This window comes from Oncorhynchus tshawytscha, linkage group LG02, assembly GCF_018296145.1.
Source record: "Oncorhynchus tshawytscha isolate Ot180627B linkage group LG02, Otsh_v2.0, whole genome shotgun sequence".
Lineage (NCBI taxonomy): Eukaryota > Metazoa > Chordata > Actinopteri > Salmoniformes > Salmonidae > Oncorhynchus > Oncorhynchus tshawytscha.
In genome coordinates, this window is record NC_056430.1 from 37,065,426 (window position 1) to 37,083,998 (window position 18,573).

The window sequence follows — 18,573 nt, forward strand, 5'->3', positions numbered from 1 at the left end:
TCAAGTATTCAAGTACCAATATCTTAATCTCATTATAAATGCAGAAATCCTATAACGTATTGCTATATCCCCCTATACGCATTGAGACACTGAATGCGTCTTTTCACATTTCCATCAAATGAGTTTGTATTAACCTCCTTTTTGCATCTTCTACGTCCAAGTGGATCTGCTAAACGTATCATGTATAGAAAATGCAGACGTAAATGTATGACATATATCATATTGGATAACCAACAGATAGTTTTGACTTTGAGACGGTCTCCAGGCTCTTTTATGGCAACTTGTCTGTGGGGATCAAAGGTCAGAGCTGTGTACGGCGTTGATGCAGACCTTGAATGTGGGACCAAAGCCTCCCTCTGTGGAGGGAGACGGGCTAGGGAGAAAGGGAATAATAAATAGCCTACTGTGTGTGTCTCTGCGCTACGTACCATTGCGTCACATGCTAAAGGACCTATTCCGCAAATTGGTCTGAAGAAACTATTTGTGAACGTTTCTGTTGTGTTTATAGGTTCAGTCTGCGTATCCACTGTCCTAAAACGAATACTCAATCTGTTTTTGAGTTGAGCCTACTGTTTTAAACTATCATGAGATATATTTACAACAAATAGGACAGAGAAACCCAAGAGTCTTTAAAAACGTCGTGCGTAAACGTCTACTCAAAATCACACACACACACGCACACACACACACACGCACGCACGCACACACACACACACACACACACACACACACACACACACACACACACACACACACACAGCGACAAAGAGCAAGAGGGACACTAGTGCATGTCATTTCCGTCTTTGCATGCTCAGGATATTCTTCTTCTATGACATGAGTGAGATGCATCACTTTTTTCCCATAGTTTCGGATGATTTTCACTGATTTGTGTGATGTTTTTTGTGATCGTTTATGAAAGGAATGTCACATTAACTTTGTAGTTAGGAAATGCAATCTATTCCAAGCTTATTTCTTATATTTTCCACGTTAATGTTAGAATTGACTGATTGGGTGAAACGTAAGCCTAACATATTAAACAGACCATGGTCTAGGGATGGAAAAATTAACAAGAGAAAATACATAGATAGCCTAGTTCTACAAGAAGTGAATATCAACCATATCCGTTTTTACGCGTAAGGTTTGTGCGTAAAACAGGATTTTCTGTTAGGCTTTTTGAACTGTGCTGTAAGCAAAAACATGAATGGGTTTGCCTAAAAGTGTTATTCTGTTAATTCAGCATCTTGATCGAAAAAATAGAGACTTAACATTTGCGTGCTTCAGGCCTGATCACTAACTAGTCTTTAGAATTATCAAACGTCTGACATTTCAGGATGAAAGGCCGTCATTGTAAATAAGAATTTGTTCTTATCTGACTTGCCTGGGTAAATAAAGGTTAAATGAAAAAATGAAGAAAAAAATGAAACTGCAAATGGCATAGGCTACGTTAATTTTAAGAAAGTGCGTTTAGTTTTTTCTTGTTGTTGCTGTTAACGTTGCTGTAGTATAATTTCCCAACCGATAATAACGACTAGGCTATTTATGAAAATATTGTTCGACGGATTGTGTGTAGTCGTTATCCATGCTATATGCTAATAAAAAGTATTTGAGAAAATTAAAAATACCCGACAAAATACAAACAGTACAAGTAAGAGAAATACAATGTTTATGCCAATAATGTTTGCTATATTCAGTAGGCTATACAAACATTTTAGTTACTAATTAAACACAATAGTTTTATTAAAGAAAAACACAAGGACTGATTATAGATCCATGTGCCTTTATATTGCTTGAAATAATGTACATTTATGGATACGTGGTATTTTTAAAGAGGAAGTTGCCTTCATTCTTACGCATTTCCCACCATTTGCTTTTCACTTCCAAAGCCATTTGCCAAGTTCAGACACCATTGTTTGTTTGTGTCTGAGTGTGTGTGAGAGAGAGAGAGATAGAAAGAGAGAGAGAGAGAGAGTGCGTGCGTGAAGGTAAGAAATAAAATTAAGAGAAAGATGATAGGTCACGATTTAGACTGGCGAATTCACTGTGTCTTTTGTTGTCATATCAATATTTAACGAGTGTCTGTGTCAAACCATGAAGTTGTAGCCTACATAGCTAAAGTCTTCAGATTTTCACCACTAAAGTCCGTAACTCAGTGTCGAGGTCATATTTGGAGCATGTGCTGCTTATTTACAGACATGGAAACACAACTCTCTTTCGAGCAACCAATAGATCTCCAAATGTGGCTTTGTGAACAATATATCAGACAGTGATATCTGAACCACGAATCTGACATGATATTGGATTACACATGTCCAAACCTCACGCGCAGGTGTTATCCCACCTTTTGCAGTGACAACAAATGAACTGATGCAAGCATTTTTTGCGGTTTTTGTTTCATCACCCATATGGGCGTTGTCATTTTGCAATGAAGATGGAAAAAGTTCTTAAACACAATGAAAACAAACAATGGAAGGAATTTACATTTTCTAATTTTCTGAGGTGGCCTAGACCTATTTCTTAACTGTTTTTATTTGTATTTTCACATATAAAATGCAAACAACAATTGAATTAGAATAGGCATGTGAATGTCGACACCCCAATATAATATGGGAGCATAGTAAAACTAAAAGGTTGCCTATGCCAAATTAAGATTGGACCTATTCTTTAAAAATGGTTTTTCATTTAATTTGCGTGCTTTTTTTGACATCCTCGTTCTTTTAGGGAGTTTTCATTCAGATTTTGCTTAGATTTTTCCAAAGATTTTTCTAAATACATCGTCCAATATAAGGCCTACGCCTAAACCACCGTGCATTAATTTCAGTAAGACCAACCGCGCATTGGTTCGGCATAGATTCAACTATATTAAACAATGTAAGCTACGTTTAAGGTGATGATGTTGTGACATATGGCTGTGTTGATATGTTTAGATAAAAAAAAAGGTTTTATACACACCTTTTGTCCATTTTTTTTTACTATATTGCAAACTTATCTGAAAGGCCTATGTGTAATGAGCACCATTTCTCTATTCTTAAATTCAAAGTAGTTATGTTGTTATTATTATTAAATAGCATATATCTATGTTGGTATGTTTGATATGTTCAGATTTAAAGTAGGTTTTACGCACGACCTTTCTCCAATCTTTTTTTGCGATATTGCTGTTTAGACATCCCATATCATGTGCATCTCCTCATGGAATATCGACCTTTATGCACGCTGAGAATTTGGACTTTTACGCATGTTTATCAGATAGGTTTTACGCACACCTTATGTCTATTTTTACATTCAAAGTAGACCTGCTATTAAATTGCCTATAGTTAATCTCCATAATGTCTTGATGAACTAAAACCCATCACCTGAGTTTTTTTGAGTAACTACTGTCACTTGATGTGGAATCTTATTTGCATTTTATTAGCAGCCTATTTGGCAAATAAAGTTACTGTGGGTTGTTCCGTGTGCTTGTGGGGCTCATGGCTTAGCTTTGCGACATAATCCTTCGTCATATTTGCCATTAGGCTATAGGCCTATATCTACCTACTACATGCCAAAAACGCATTCAGAGGCGTAAATCTGAGAAACTTTTAAAACTTTCCACATGAGTGCGCCATACATATGGCTGTGCATTGTTTTGATGTTAAAGATTTCCACACAGCTGCGCTTGCGGACGGTGTGGCACATTGTTCGTGTTTTTCCTGCGGTCTATGTGGGCGGAAACCCCCCGACAAATTGAAGGTCAAGTTAGTAAGCTCCTTATATGGGGCTCCATTGTCCATCGTCAATGTTTTGGGAAAAGGGCAAGAATGACCGGTTAAAAAAGAGGGGGAAAACTGCTCCTATAAATCGTATGGTGGTTGTATTTTATAATACATTTCTCGTTGAGTGTAAAGTAAGACTTACAACTTAGGTGGATAGAGAGGGACAGGAGAGGAAAGGTTCCAGGGCGCGTTTTTGAGAGAATAAATTGTTTCTCAATAAGAATAGGAGATGTAATATATCCAATGTGATCGGGATGCCAACTTCAAAAGCGGCAGTCTCCGCTAGATCTGAAGGCAGCAGTGTCTAGAGTTGGAGAGGAAATTAAACGTCATAAAGAGAGAGGCTTAATTAGGGGCCCGATGCTTATGCGCTACCGAATCCTGTAGGAAACAAAGACGGATATTTGGTAAGAAAATACAGATTCTATTTCCTTTCTCATAAATCTACTTTACCTTTCAGATACTTAAGAAAAAAGTTTTACTGCGTTTTTTTGTCTGATCTCAGATAGTCAAATGCCAAATGTCTCAGATCAGCTAAAGTTCATTGGGTATTTTGGACATGTCGTGATTTTTGACCTAGGCTATAAGCAATTTGATCCCAGTTTAGAGGATAAAATAGCCTACGATTGTAGATGCACTAGCCTAGTAGTAGGCGTAATCTGAGCAACGCAAATGTGCAACTTTTTTATGAAGAAATTCACACGTTGATTATTTTCAGAATAGTAGCAGGTGATTTTATAAACCCTATCCAAGTAAATAATGGATCACCTGAATTACCGTGAAGGCCTACTTGTGGTCATCGGAAGTCATGCATTGGTACCCACTGAAACCTCTGGTTGATATTCTATCAGTTGATTTGAGGGTATGCCATGCAAAATGGAGACATTGCTGATCGTGGGATATCGACCACATGGCTTATCACCTGAACACCACACAAATATGTGACGAATAATTCTCAATTCGTAAGGTTACATGACGTCTGCCATCAAATATTGGACCAAAAAATAAACACGATTTGGGGTCAATTCCAGTTCCACTCAGGCAGTTCAGTAAATTAAATTATTTTATGGAAACCATCCTTCAAAATATATGTATATATGTAAATATATGTATATGCATGTATGATGTATATGCATTTGTCCAAAGCGATGTACGGTCCACGTACTGAATATCCATTCGTATGTTTCCAATGCGGGAATCAAATATAGTTTACACAATCCTGGTGTTGCAGATACCCTGTTCCAACCAACTGAGGCATCATAGCCTTAATATTTGACAATTTCCACTTGAATCTCAACTCATTACCTGAATTGGTGTAACCATCACTTACTTGTATGCTCATATTGCGTTTGAGAGCTCCAGGGCACATGGCACATGTAGTCTATACCAGTTTATTATTTTTGGCTCATTTACGAATTTTTGTTTTTTTGTTCAGTCGTAGTATAGTGCCTATAATATAAAAGTGTATAGTGCTTTTATATTAGGTCGCTATCTAGTTTGTTGTTTTGATGCGCTGTGCTTTCCACTGGATGTCAGCTTTATATCCAATTTGATCAATATGTGTTTGTTGTGTCATTGTATGGCCTGGCCTGGCCTAAGCTCTCATAGTCTTACGTCAGAATTAGACCTTCATCCACGTTTCTCAAAAATCACATTTCGAAGTTGTTCCAAAGTGTGATTACTTCTCTGTATTCATCCAAGGATAAGTTAAAACAAAAATATCTATCTCTCGATTCGAACATGCAACCTTTTTACCATCCACGAAGCCCTGGCAAAACCAAAGTCTACTTGAAGGTAACAGCGCTCACTATTGCCTCTAGTGGCCGGTTTCCACGTCATCTCCCGACGTCCTCCGAAATGGATTGACATTAATACTGACTTGTATCATGGGTGACCTGCCTGGTTGTATTTTGTTTTGAAACAAGGCAACATGTGTATTGTGCTAGTCGATTAATTTTTCATCCTCTAATTAGTTTTTTATTTTGATAATCTATCAGTTTACAGATATGGATTGGTTTTATAATCGTCAACATTTGATAAGCCTATATATATCATAGCTTTCTCGAACAGTGTTATCACTCAATGGACCCATTTTATCCAAGTATTTGTAATGTTCTGAGGTGTCTTTTTTAACGAAATAAGATGTGCCAACTCAAAATGTGTTCATCAGTTTGTATGCATCCTATTTCAGATAGGTAACGAAATGAACCACAGCTTGATAATATTAACTTGTTGTTGCTTATTTTTGCATGTTCGGGATTCAAATTAGTATTTGGTAAACGACTGTAAACCAGCTTCCAATTTTATTTTTAAAAACAAGTGCACAAATCCCACACTCGAAAAGAAAGGCGAGTTTAGTTATAACGTTGAGTATAGTTATAACGTTTTCAGTGTTCGTGGATACTAGCTGTTCCTGTCAGCACCTGGAAACCAATTACTGTGCAGAAGGTTTTCTTAATTTTTTCCTTAATTATTTTGCCTAGGCTGTCCACGCGAGTCGTGCAGATTCACCCCACAAATTACAGACAAATCTCGCAAATGCATCGGTAAATTTGTAGCCTGTAATATTTTGTCTTCTTCATAAAATGCAAAAGTGCACAAAGTGAAATGACACTATAAATTCGACTCTATATGCCTACACACGACTCTACCACACACGTGGAGAAAATAGTCCTCAACACGCGCAATCCAACCACATCACTGGGTTTGTAGGCTATATTAGGCCCTATTGTAAGTGACAGATGGCAGCCATGATTAAAAACAAGAAATGAAAAAAAAAGTACTATATGGAATGAGCATTTTAAATGCCCTCAAAATTGTTTGTGGAATGTATGCTGTTGCAGTTTTGGCTTTAATTTCCCACACATAAGCATAAAGCAAATATAGCTTGTTCGAGGAGCGTGTTCTGTCAACGCTGACTCTCCCTGGGCTAGACCACACCTCAGCTAACCCTCCAAAATATTTTTTCATAGCAAATTTGGGTTTGTTATATCCATGAGGTAGGCTACCCTCGCCACAAATTATCCCCAAAACAAGACGGCAAAATCAACAGATTTAACGTTACGAACTTTATCGTTAAGTGTTTTATTCATGGTTTATTATTGTGTTAAGCTATATGGTATAGGCAAGTTATAGTATCGTTTATAGTATGGCTAATTTCCACAATAAATAGGCTAGCACGTTATATTTGTTAGCATATTTAGAAGCTATTTATTTCTAATGAATAGTAGCTTAATGTAACTTTCAACCTTTCAAAATGCTATATCCTGAAACTGACTTACCAAAAAGTAAGTTATAGCCTATACCTAACTCACCTGCAGTCCTTGTATTTGAATTAGGCTATTTATTGATAAATCCACTTTTCCACTTTAGTGGTTTGCAAAACAAAACATGCACAATGAAATGCGTAAGATTGTGTGCTTACTGCACAATGAACTCCTGATATTTTCACCTAAGGGCATGTGTGTTAAAACCTGCTTGCTATTCTCAGTTGCTGCGGCTCGTTGCTGCAGCCAGGACCTCGGTGTAACCATGGCCTTTTTTTTGTCGATGCTTGAAACTGTTCACAGCTCATACAACCGGATTTAATAGGTTGGCTTACATCCAATTAAAATGATCTGGGCCATGAGGGGACAATAATATTATTTCACACGCTTGCCACATTGAGAGATTGTTTCTGCTCTATTTTTTGAGGGTATAGACATTCACGGAGCTAACTTGACCACTGTCTTGAGAGAAAATTTCGCCTGACCTGGTCTCCGTTTGGTCTCTATTTTCATGATTTCTCTTTGGATTAAAAATAGGTCAGTAGTCTTGTTGGATTACTATAAGGGGTGGCGAGGCGTTGCCAGGATTCCGCAGTCAAACACATGTCGTAAAGTCTTCTCCCGAACAGTGGTGTTTTCAAGCAGAGAATGGCAAATATTTACAACACCCCTTTCATTCAAGTCTCAAGACGCAAGAGACCATTGGCACTTTTGGGGATATTAGGCTACCCGCATCAATATTATATTTCCTATGCACAATATTAAACCGTCGGATGCAGTTTTAGGAAATACCAAACTCAGCAGAACTGTATAGGACAAAAATCTATTTTCAAATCGAACTAATACCTAGATTGTTTTATGTGTCATATTGCGAGCAGACTTGGGTCATATTGCGAGCAGACTTGCGCCAACCTAGCCATAGCTCTTCAAGTGCATGCAGACGCAATCGTTACATTCTGTCAGCCTTCATGAAAGCAATATCACTCACATTCAGATGCTATAGGCTACAATGTAAGCGACTATAGAAAGGATCTGTATTGTGCCTAAAAGAAACAGTATATAGCCAGTATGTTCAAATGAACACTGAATAGTGCACTTGGCATCCTTGCAGCATGGAAGAGAGCATTTAATGGTCATACACGGCCGACGGTCCCAGGAAGAGGATACCATTTTTATGGCAGGCTATTTGTTTATTAGTTCTACTGCTCTCCGGGTGCAGTTTCTGTGCCGACATTCAGTCTAATCTTTTGCTGAATTTGTCAAGAGATATACAGAAATCTTTAAAAGCGAACACTATGACTAACATTACACTCAATTAAATTCTAGTGTGCACACCTCACCTTTCTTTTCTTGAAGTTCAACAGCTTTGGAATGGCATGCATGGAGCCTATGATATATTTAACACAGTAAACACAATGATGTAGTCTTCTTGTAAATGTCTGTTTCGGATATGCCACATGTTGTGTTAGTGGTCTAAATGTAAGGAATTAAAATGGCACAATTGTATGTAAACTTCGCTCCTTTTAACAAAAGCCTAGTAGCCAAAGAGGTGAAGAAAAGTCTGTTTACTGCAGCTATTCGGCCTTTTATGGTGGTTGCTTACAGGATTTTGGTGGTCAAATTCAAGTGCTGTGTCTGGAAAGCTGTCTGGTTTCTTTGTACTTGATTGCAGGCGTCTTGTGCCTCGACCTTTATTCTGTTGAAATTTGGGCTTTTGAACAAACTGTCCCCCCCCATAACAGCCACCACATTTAGAAAGTGATGCAGACCTCAACTATTTGAGTCAAGTCTAGGGGAGTAGGACCAAGGTCTTGGTCAATTCTCCGATTACAATGAATTTAATTTCAAAACACGAAATTATTTGAATTCCAATGGAATGGACCGAGGTCGTGAACATGTTCCTGCATGAATCTCAAACTATGCACTATTTATTAGTCCACAGCATAACTCTGAAATATATGTTTTGTACACTTGGCCCTTTTCCTTTCGGAAAATTCAATGAAACCATTTGGTTTTGGTAGCACTGGCATGTCTTATGTCTTGGTATTATGGAATGGTCATCGCGGATTCTAGTTGACGCAAAAATGCAGGGAAGAAAATATATGTGAAACCGGGCTAATGTCTAAACATAATCATGCAGGGGCAAGCATGGGGGCACACACACGCGCGCGCACACACAGGTTATAAAATCGAAAGCTGTGTTTTTTCTCTCTGAATTCCTAGTTTCCACGTCGCCGAACACTGGGCTGTGTTGCAGCCATATATGTAAAAAAATAAAAAATAATAATAGTTTATATTAGTTTCTTTCTTTAAGTGATCTTGGTGCTGGGGATAGAGCAATGAACTGCGTTAAAATTGGGTCCCTTAACGAGATCTTTATACCAGTTATTACAACAGGTTTACTTGCAATTCATAACTTATAATACTTTCACGAGGAACTAAACCATCGGACTGTATGATAATGAATATTTTAACTATCTTCGATGTCCTGAAATCTCAGGTTATATTTAAATTGGGCCTTCATGTATTTTCATTCACTAAAGAAGACTGGAATACATTGTATGTCTTATTATAACGTATTTGTAATAATTCAAGAGTTTATAGAATATGTTCAATATGCACTTCAAGGGTTTTTAGGATAATGGATTAAAAGAGGCTTTTCATTGCTAGGAAAATACATTGGGGAAATGGGTGAAAATCTCAAACACTGCAATCTCATATGGTCGAAATTTAGTGAAGGTTTGCAAAATAACTTTTATAGGCTACTAGTAGTAGTAGTAGTAGTAGCCTAGTAACTATCAAGATATAGACTATAGTAGCCTATATTTGCATGGCCCAATACTACTACTACTATTACTACTACTACTACTAATAATAATAATAATAATAACAATAATAATAATTTGAATTATTATTAATTATTATTATCATTAAAAACCCTTAGCATACCTGTCAGGGTTATATGCTATATTGCATTGCGCATGTGCTATAAGGTATTCATATTTTGATTACATGGTTATAGGCTACGTAGCTAAGATACCTGATATAGATTTTTATAATGCTCATGCGGTGTTGGAAAACCAATCGTTTGAACCTCCTATATCTTACCAAAGTGAACCACTCCTACGCATGTAAGTGTTTCAAATTGATATATGACAATATCTACTTTCGATCACGTGTCTTGGGGTGACTTAGATGGATAGCGCGTCATCTCGCCTTCCCAAATGTTCTCCTTCTGCAGTTCAATCCAAAAAATCTATCTATAGTGCACGAGAACGGGAAGAACGATGTTTAACTCGGTTAATCTGGGAAACTTCTGCTCACAGACGCGAAAAGACAGGACTTCTGAGTTCGGCGACAGAGCAAGCTGTGGGTCCAACCTTTACCTCCCCAGCTGCACCTATTATGTCCCCGAATTTTCTGCCGTCTCTTCCTTCCTGCCACAGGCCCCTTCTCGGCAAATCACCTACCCTTACTCCACGAACCTCTCCCAAGTGCAACCGGTTCGAGACGTTTCTTACAGTTTGGAGCCTTCAAGTAAGTGGCACCATAGAGGAAACTATGCGTCCTGCTACTCAGGGGAGGAACTGGTACACAGGGACTGCCTTCCGCCATCGTCCACCATGACAGAAATGCTGATGAAAAACGAAAGTGTCTACAGCCATCACCATCACCACCACCACCACCCAAGCTCCAACCACCCTTCCACGGGCTTTTACTCGGGTGTAGGGAAAAACAACGTTCTTCCGCAGGGCTTTGACCGCTTTTTCGAAAGCACACACAGCGGGGCGGATAACAGCTCGCAAGAGAACTGTTCTCAGAAGGGCGACTCCAGTAAACTGGATTCAGCGTCTCAACCGCCTGCCGCCCTCCACAGCGCCGCCGACCCGGAGAAAGACCCAGAAGATGAAGAGGAAAACACTAATTCGGGTTCTTGTGCCTCTTCATCGGTCACGAAAGACGACAGCGCCAGCAAAACCAGCCACTCGAGTAGGTACCGAAGCTGTAAATGGGAAAAAGGTTAAGGGACTAGCCCTGTGTTTTGTCGGTCAGATTTTATGTGGAGTTTTATAAGCATTCAAAGGATTTTATTATAACCTACAAAGCTCTTTCTTCCAGCAAGAATAATTTTTACGATGGGAAAGCGCTTTCAAAAAACGATACGTTACACACAGGCAGCAGCTATCCCAGAGTCTGTGAAATTTTAAGAGCGCGCTATTGTGACAAATGCTAACTTTGATCATGAACTTGCGCTGGGCTTTTTAAGGCATGTTTCGCCAGGCTGTCGAGGGTAAAAAGCAATTGGGCAGAACACTGCTTTTGGGCGTCCTGTGATGTTTCCCTTCTCGGCAGCCTCCTATAAAAGTAAAAATTATATTGTGTTGCTTCTGTCGACGTGTTGCTTTACGCTATAACAGCAGATGTTAACTGTTTTATCGAGATTTTATGTAAATGTTTATGTAAAATTGTTCAGAAAATATCGGTTGTGATAATAATAACGTTTGGGTTTCTTTGGGATCCATGCTCTTCTCAAAAAGGCTATCCTAGTATTTCAGTTTGTAGACTAAGCAGTGATTTAAATATTTCAAGCGTTGAGATATTCTGTAAATCACCAACAAACTCGTTCTGCTTCGTTATAGTCCATGTGATAAACCAATGAGCATCGGTAAATTGGTAAAAATAGATATAATTATCTCAAATGTATTCGTAGACTATGAAACGGTGGTTCCCACTTCGCAGGCCAAAACGCCCGCATAGTGTCATGTGGAAGAATTTGTCTCTAGCCTTTAATAATATCCCACCCATTGGTTATCCTATCTAGCTATCCAGTGTTAATTTGCCATAGATGATCGCAATATGAAAGTAAATATGTTCCTTGATAGGCATATATTGCCATTTTGGCAGTGTATTGAGAGAGGGAAATAATGAGGTAGGTAGGGTGTAAAAGTGCAATGTCTTGTGAATAGCGTTAGAAAACTAGTCAGAGGTTTTATAGAGGAGAAGGCTGATTATACTTTTGCATCATAAGTTCTCCATGTCACAATAGGATGGCACTGGGGGATGTATTTAAGGATACAGAGAAATACAATGTATGCGCAAACTTAAGGGTACATGTTTATTAAGGGTACATGTTTAGCAAACTTACGTTTTATAAAACTTAACAAACCTACGTTTTGAATCTCCACAAGATTCAACGAGTCTCTATATGCTTATTTTACTTGAAGTGTACATGTTGGATACATTTGACCTTACATTCTTCTGCGTATTTGTTTTATATTGCTCTAAGGTACACCACGCACGAGGAAGAAGAGGTGTCCTTACACGAAGTTCCAGATTCGAGAACTGGAAAGAGAGTTCTTCTTTAATGTTTATATCAACAAGGAGAAACGGCTGCAGCTCTCCAGAATGCTAAACCTCACTGACCGTCAAGTCAAAATCTGGTTCCAGAACCGCCGAATGAAAGAAAAGAAATTAAGCCGAGATCGCCTGCAGTATTTTTCTGGCAACCCCTTATTGTGAACTCTAAACTGATAGCTTTGGTGAGAAATAATCATTAATATTATCACCTCTAAAACTGAATTGCCTTTGGAGGACAAAGCCAGAGTCGACTTCAGCTAAAAACAAGTGTTAGGTCATGGAAACGCTGGGACTGAAAAGAAAGATAAGCAATTATTCATATTTTTTTTATGTTTCCTTGTTTTGTTGAACCAATAACAAGAACCAGCAAAAAGCAAGACCTCAGAGAACTGTATCTCTGACAATAGCAGAGAAATTAAGGTAACATTTTCATTTTTGTGTACAACATTTTTGGCAATTAAAGATTTTTTATTCACACGTTTGCCACATTAAGCCAAATATGTGAAACATTATAATCGCAAGGACGACAGTTCTCAGTATTTTTTTATTTTGTTTGATTATATAGCCTATTTCAATTCACTTGTGAAATGCTGTCTTTCCAGTGACATTTCTCTCTTTTACCTCTGCATTTCAACATTATTCTTTCTTTGTGAAATGATTTCGCTACAAACTGAACCGACTTGAGGACAGCCGCACAGATTCTTCATAGGTACCTTGCCGATACAGACACATTTTTGCCGCAACCAAGAACTTGGACACGAATCATTGGTCCCAAATGAATAATGTCCTTTAAGAGACTATACAATATGACTGACTGTATATATGAATTTCATTTGTTTATCAAATTTGATCCCTTAAACTAATTACTATCTTTGAAAGATTTCAAACAAATAACTTAAAAACTCTATGGCTTACAAGCTCTTTGATTCTATAGTGAGCTTTTTGTTAATTGCTTGCCGTTTGCTTGCCGATTTTGAGTTTATGCAGTATGAAGAGATGACGTCGCAAATATGCATCGAGTGAAATAATGTAACAAAAATAAACGAATCGTGATTCTTAAATCAAGCCATTCTTTGAGACTGTTTATGTTATTATTTCCACTGGGTCTGTATTTCAAAGATCATCCACCAAGAACATGCGTTATAGTCTATTTGTGTATTCATACAGAATGCTTGGGCTTTAGTTATCAGTAGGGCTATGGTCCTCAACGCTTGTAGAAGAGCAATGTAATGTTACCTGCCACGTGACTTCTTAAGTAGGCCCTTACTAGCACAGTATACTAGGCTATTTAAACTGGTCACAACGGCCTATAAAAAGTTGTGAGACCCTATGCATGTCCCCGACAAGTCGTTGAAATTTCATGTGAAGAGTAATGGGAAATATGTATAGGCTCTATCGCAGAACTAGGTATCTAGGCTAATTGATACAAATCAAGACTCCATGTCTACCCACAAATCAATAGGCTAAGGGTAAGATGTCAGATTAGAATATTTGGAATGCTTGTAAAATAGTTAAAAATTAGGCGGACTTCGTGCGCAATTTGTCAGGAGTATGAGGGCGCTATATTTGTCTTCATTGTCCAGTGCTCTTGTTTTCACGAAAAAGTCTGCAAGTAATTAGGGGTGCTATAATGTTGAATTGGTTTTCATCCATGTATGACCTATGTAGGCTAAATGAAAACACATTTGCGTGTGCGTGCATGTTTGCCCGTGTTACTGATGTTGGTGAGTGAATGTGTCAATAAGAGAGTGAGAGAGAGAGGTTGATAAGTGCACTAAAATAAATATCCAATGGTCATTTTGAAAACTAGACCAGTCCAGTCTAGACACTGTCATAAAGACCAGGGGCACTAAATAGTTAGTTTTCTCTTAATTGCACCGTCTGCCCAGTGGAGTGAGATACCTTCCGTCGTAAATGGGGAACTCGAATAGAAGGCCTTTTACTCTAAAACATACAAAAATCTCATGTTGATATCATCACTAGTGCACAATATTCACGTCATCCTTATCCTTATCCGTTTCTTCTCGTGATAACAAAACGAACCCAAGGATATCTATTGAGAGGCTTTCTGGCGAGAAAAAAACCCTCAAGTTTATTGACCATGTGGTGGTGTATAGGCCCTCCTTATCGATGACCTGCGGCTGTGGCATGTGTTTTACTCTGTAGCTGTGCATATATCGAATGTAATTCATACCGATGCCCACCAATTTACAGATATGGAGTCCTTGGGACGTTTAGGTGTATTTTGATGTCTTGTAAGAAAGAAAGAGATATTGTCTTTGAACTTCCGGGAAGTCAAGGCCATCACCTTTAACCCGACGTAATAAAGTTGAATCAGAGAGTGGCTTTGCTCCCGGAAATGCGGGTACCAACAGCCAGCCAATGAGGTTTGCGAAGGAGAGAAGGTCGGGGGGAAAGGGGGATGGGGTTTAGAAGGGGATGTTTAGAGAACCCAGCACTGACCTCTTGAAAACTGATGCATATAACGTGTTTTTTAACAGCTGTGATTGTTTTATAATTTTGGAAAACAATTTTCCATTTTTTTCATTCTATTGTTTAATATCTGTTTCATTTTAGGCGTGTGTGCACCCAAAATAAGCAAAACAGTTCGTGTGTATTGGATGCACTACGGCGAAGAGCATATGTGTAACCGGGTCATAAAACTATATCATTAATTTTCTGTAATTGAAATGGAAAAGCACTTGGAAACTAGCAAAACTGTTTCATGCCCAGAATAACCTTAACGTTTGGCATTTACATATTTTCATGTGCCATCTCAAAAGTCTCATACATGCAGGATTAAATAATAGTTATATACCGGCCTACATATTTATAATACGCTTTTTAATTGTATATTTTTACTAGCAAAAACAAAATAGATAATGACCGAAAATGTATCGATTTGTCTTAGCTCAACTAACATGGAACCCGCGCCCCAAACTAATTTCACAGCCTACCGAAAAATAAACGAAATCTGGCCCAGGGATGTGGGTTTTGGATCAATGTTGGAGATCAAGACTCTCACACTGCTGCTTTCACACCCTGCCGAGGGACCTTGGACCTGGACTGCCGACTTTCACAAATCCGGGCCCCTCTCACGGCATCAGATTGCTTGCTCTTCTTTGACTCCCGCCTGTTCCCCATTTTCTCTTGCGTGCATGTGCCTATGAGACCAGTGCATTGAGATGGATAGAGCACTCATCATGGATATAACTCGTTTTAATATGGGCATTGCCATTGAGTGCTTCCACCATTTAAAAGTTGTCCAGTTGGTGGGGCTTCCTGTGAATTGGGAGAAATCAGCCAATGCATAAGAATAAAATGTATATTACTTTGAAATGGAGATGGTCTCAACGGCGCTGCCCATGCTGTCACTGACGCCATAATGGCACAGATACAAGATGAGTCGTCTATCTATCTCTATGAACCAGTGGGATCTGGAGTATGATGCGATAAGCTGTTCTGTCTGGTGGTGTCCAACGTCACTCAAAGGTGGCAGGTCTCGGCTTACAATATTAACGTAATCAAGACACCCTCTCAATATTGATCTGGGAGGAGTCTTGGCTGTGGTACAATCAAATAAATGTTAATCCAGGGCTCCACAAAATCCTGTCCTGCGCTTTGATTTGGTGTTATGTCAATGTTGTTATGTTCACGAGGCTACGCTTCCGCACTTGATAGACAATTGTGTAACAAGGCCCAAATGGCTCTATAGCCGTCCTCTAAGGAGAAGAGAACCACAGGGAGGAGAAAGATGAATTCTTCGAATAAAGCCTACATTGCTTGGAACCTATGTGTAGAGGTTTGAACAGGAGCAATAGTGATATGAGCTTGCTCTCTTGAAGACTTTCTTTGTTTTGCTACGGTTAATTTACTTTTCTGAAATATTTAGCCTATAAGCTAGCTAGTATAAGCTAGCTACGAATATGGTATGAAGGCATGCGAGAGGACGAGAGGATGGAATAATGAAAATCTTTTAGAAATCAAGGTCAGGTTTTGAAAAATTGTATTTGTGTGTAAAGGTCCATATGTAGTCTATGGTGTGCGTAAAGGCTTGTATAGAATAATGTGTACGTGTGCATATGTGTGTGCTTGCACATTATATCAGAAAAATTACATTGCTTAACCCCACAAGGCGATGACAAGCCTATGCATCACCAGCCCGGTGCGGTGTGGTCATTTTTTAAAGCTTTTTGACGATATTCACATTTAAATAGAATGCTTACTTCTCTTGTATATCACACCTGAACGATGTATAATATGATTTAATACAGAGAACATGCACCACGCGTAAATGTAACATTAGTGTGTCGGTAGAGCGGGCTTCCAGCGCAAAATAGCTCAACGTTACTTCAAATTGAATATTATTTTTCGGTCATTTTGATGGCTTGGCATGGAGGGGGACTCCATTTTATTGTGTGTTTTGTGGCGACAGGAGGATTTGCTGTGTGAGTAATAATGTTACCCCATTAAGGCTTTAGGTTTTATTGAATATTTTTGCCTCTTCTCACATGTTCGAAAAAAGTAATTCACATTCCCCGTAAGAAAAGTCACGTGAGGCATGAAATACCAATAAGTAAAACACATATATAATAAGCCCATATAGTAATCATATTAAGCTAAAAGTAATTACGAATGTGAATATGTATAATAAGAACATGGATACAATTAATAATAGTCAGTTTAATGTCGGCAATGGGTATTGAACCACTTGAAAGACCACCGTTAAGATTAATATTTTCATTCTATATTTCAATTCAGGCGGATGTTTTGACGTGCTCGTGTTTATTCCAACTCGTAAACCCCTCTTATGCATTACCCCGGGTCGGTTTAGCGCACACCGTCAAGTTGGCTATCTGTGTGCATGGCTGTGTGCATATTTCAGTGTACATATTTGATGTTCTTTCACCTCGGTGGATTGGCATTCGTAAGTTGTTTAGGAATGGCACAGGATTTGAACACGCGTGTCTGTCTAATACAACTATATATGTTTAAGGTTGTGGGGTTTAGGACAGTGGGGCGGACCTAAAATCAAATCAATAAACAAACGTTGATTCCATGGGTTCATCTGGCTCACCTTCTTTTAGCCATAGTTTGTCAGAGATGTGTGGAATTCCATTGCAATTCCAATCAAATTATTGGATTTAGAAATATTTTTAGGCTACCTTATTACCTGAAAACCCTTTAAAGAAAACTGTGATAAATACAATAAAAAGTAGAGACTGCACCATCAACTCTATGGATCTTATATTTAAAAACAAAACATGGCTTCATATTATATTATCGGCCTATGATATGCAGATTATGAAACTTTATGATCCAAGACGTTTTATGGAAAAAAAATAAAGATAGTCGCACATTCTATCCTCCAAATAATGTAATGGGTATAAACACCAACGTTTCGGCACGAAAACCAATCACAGTGTCTTGGATCAGTTCTATCAAAACACATCCTTATAAACAAACTCGTTTTGTTCCAAATGTTATAGGCCTACTGAACATATATTGTTGATATTCAAAGAAGGGTGGAAGTTAATAATCGAATTAATAGTAACAACACAGTTTGCATTGAGAGTATCCACCACATTCATTGGTGGTGCTTAGAGTTCCAGAATTGTCATTTTTGCATGCCAAGTCAATGACTAAGACAGGTCGACCAGGTGCTACGGTTAATTGGACACGCAGTCAGTCACATATTACAATTCATATTGCTCCTCACGATCAGTCACCCTGTTTAAAATGGTATTGATATTATGTAGGCCTATGATCCAAAAATGGGCTACATGTGACTTTTTTGTTGTGTTCTTATTAAGAAGCAACATCTGAGTGCAAGACAGTTAGGCTATGGCATATATTGAACTCACATAGCCTATAGGCCACCACACCGAATAAAGCGCGATCTCTTAACAATCATTTTAAAGTTTGAAAATAAAAGCTCTGTGAGCTATAGTTGTTTTGTTTGTTTCATAGAAACATAACTTGGCGATATTATCAATATCAAAACGGATAGCATTTTTGACTTGACTGGAAATCAACCCAACCTCCCTAAAAGACTGAATGAATTCTTATTTCAGATACGGCCAATTTCTCGATGTTTCGCACAAATAATGTAAGCTGTTGATATAAATGCTTTTTCGCTGAAGTTCAGGATGCAAACACAGTCTAGCCCTACAGTTATAGGATTCGCCCGACAGCCTATA

The 18,573-nt window shown here is 38.4% G+C and overlaps 1 protein-coding gene across 1 annotated transcript; it reads left to right on the top strand.

The window, feature by feature from the left end:
- Window positions 1-10,213: 10,213 nt before the first annotated feature.
- On the top strand, window positions 10,214-13,432 carry LOC112262099 (homeobox protein Hox-C11a). Its single transcript, XM_024437813.2, has 2 exons — window positions 10,214-11,005; window positions 12,303-13,432. The coding sequence occupies exons 1-2, from the start codon at window positions 10,303-10,305 to the stop codon at window positions 12,533-12,535; spliced, it is 936 nt and encodes a 311-aa protein (XP_024293581.1). The 5' UTR covers window positions 10,214-10,302; the 3' UTR covers window positions 12,536-13,432.
- Window positions 13,433-18,573: the final 5,141 nt, after the last annotated feature.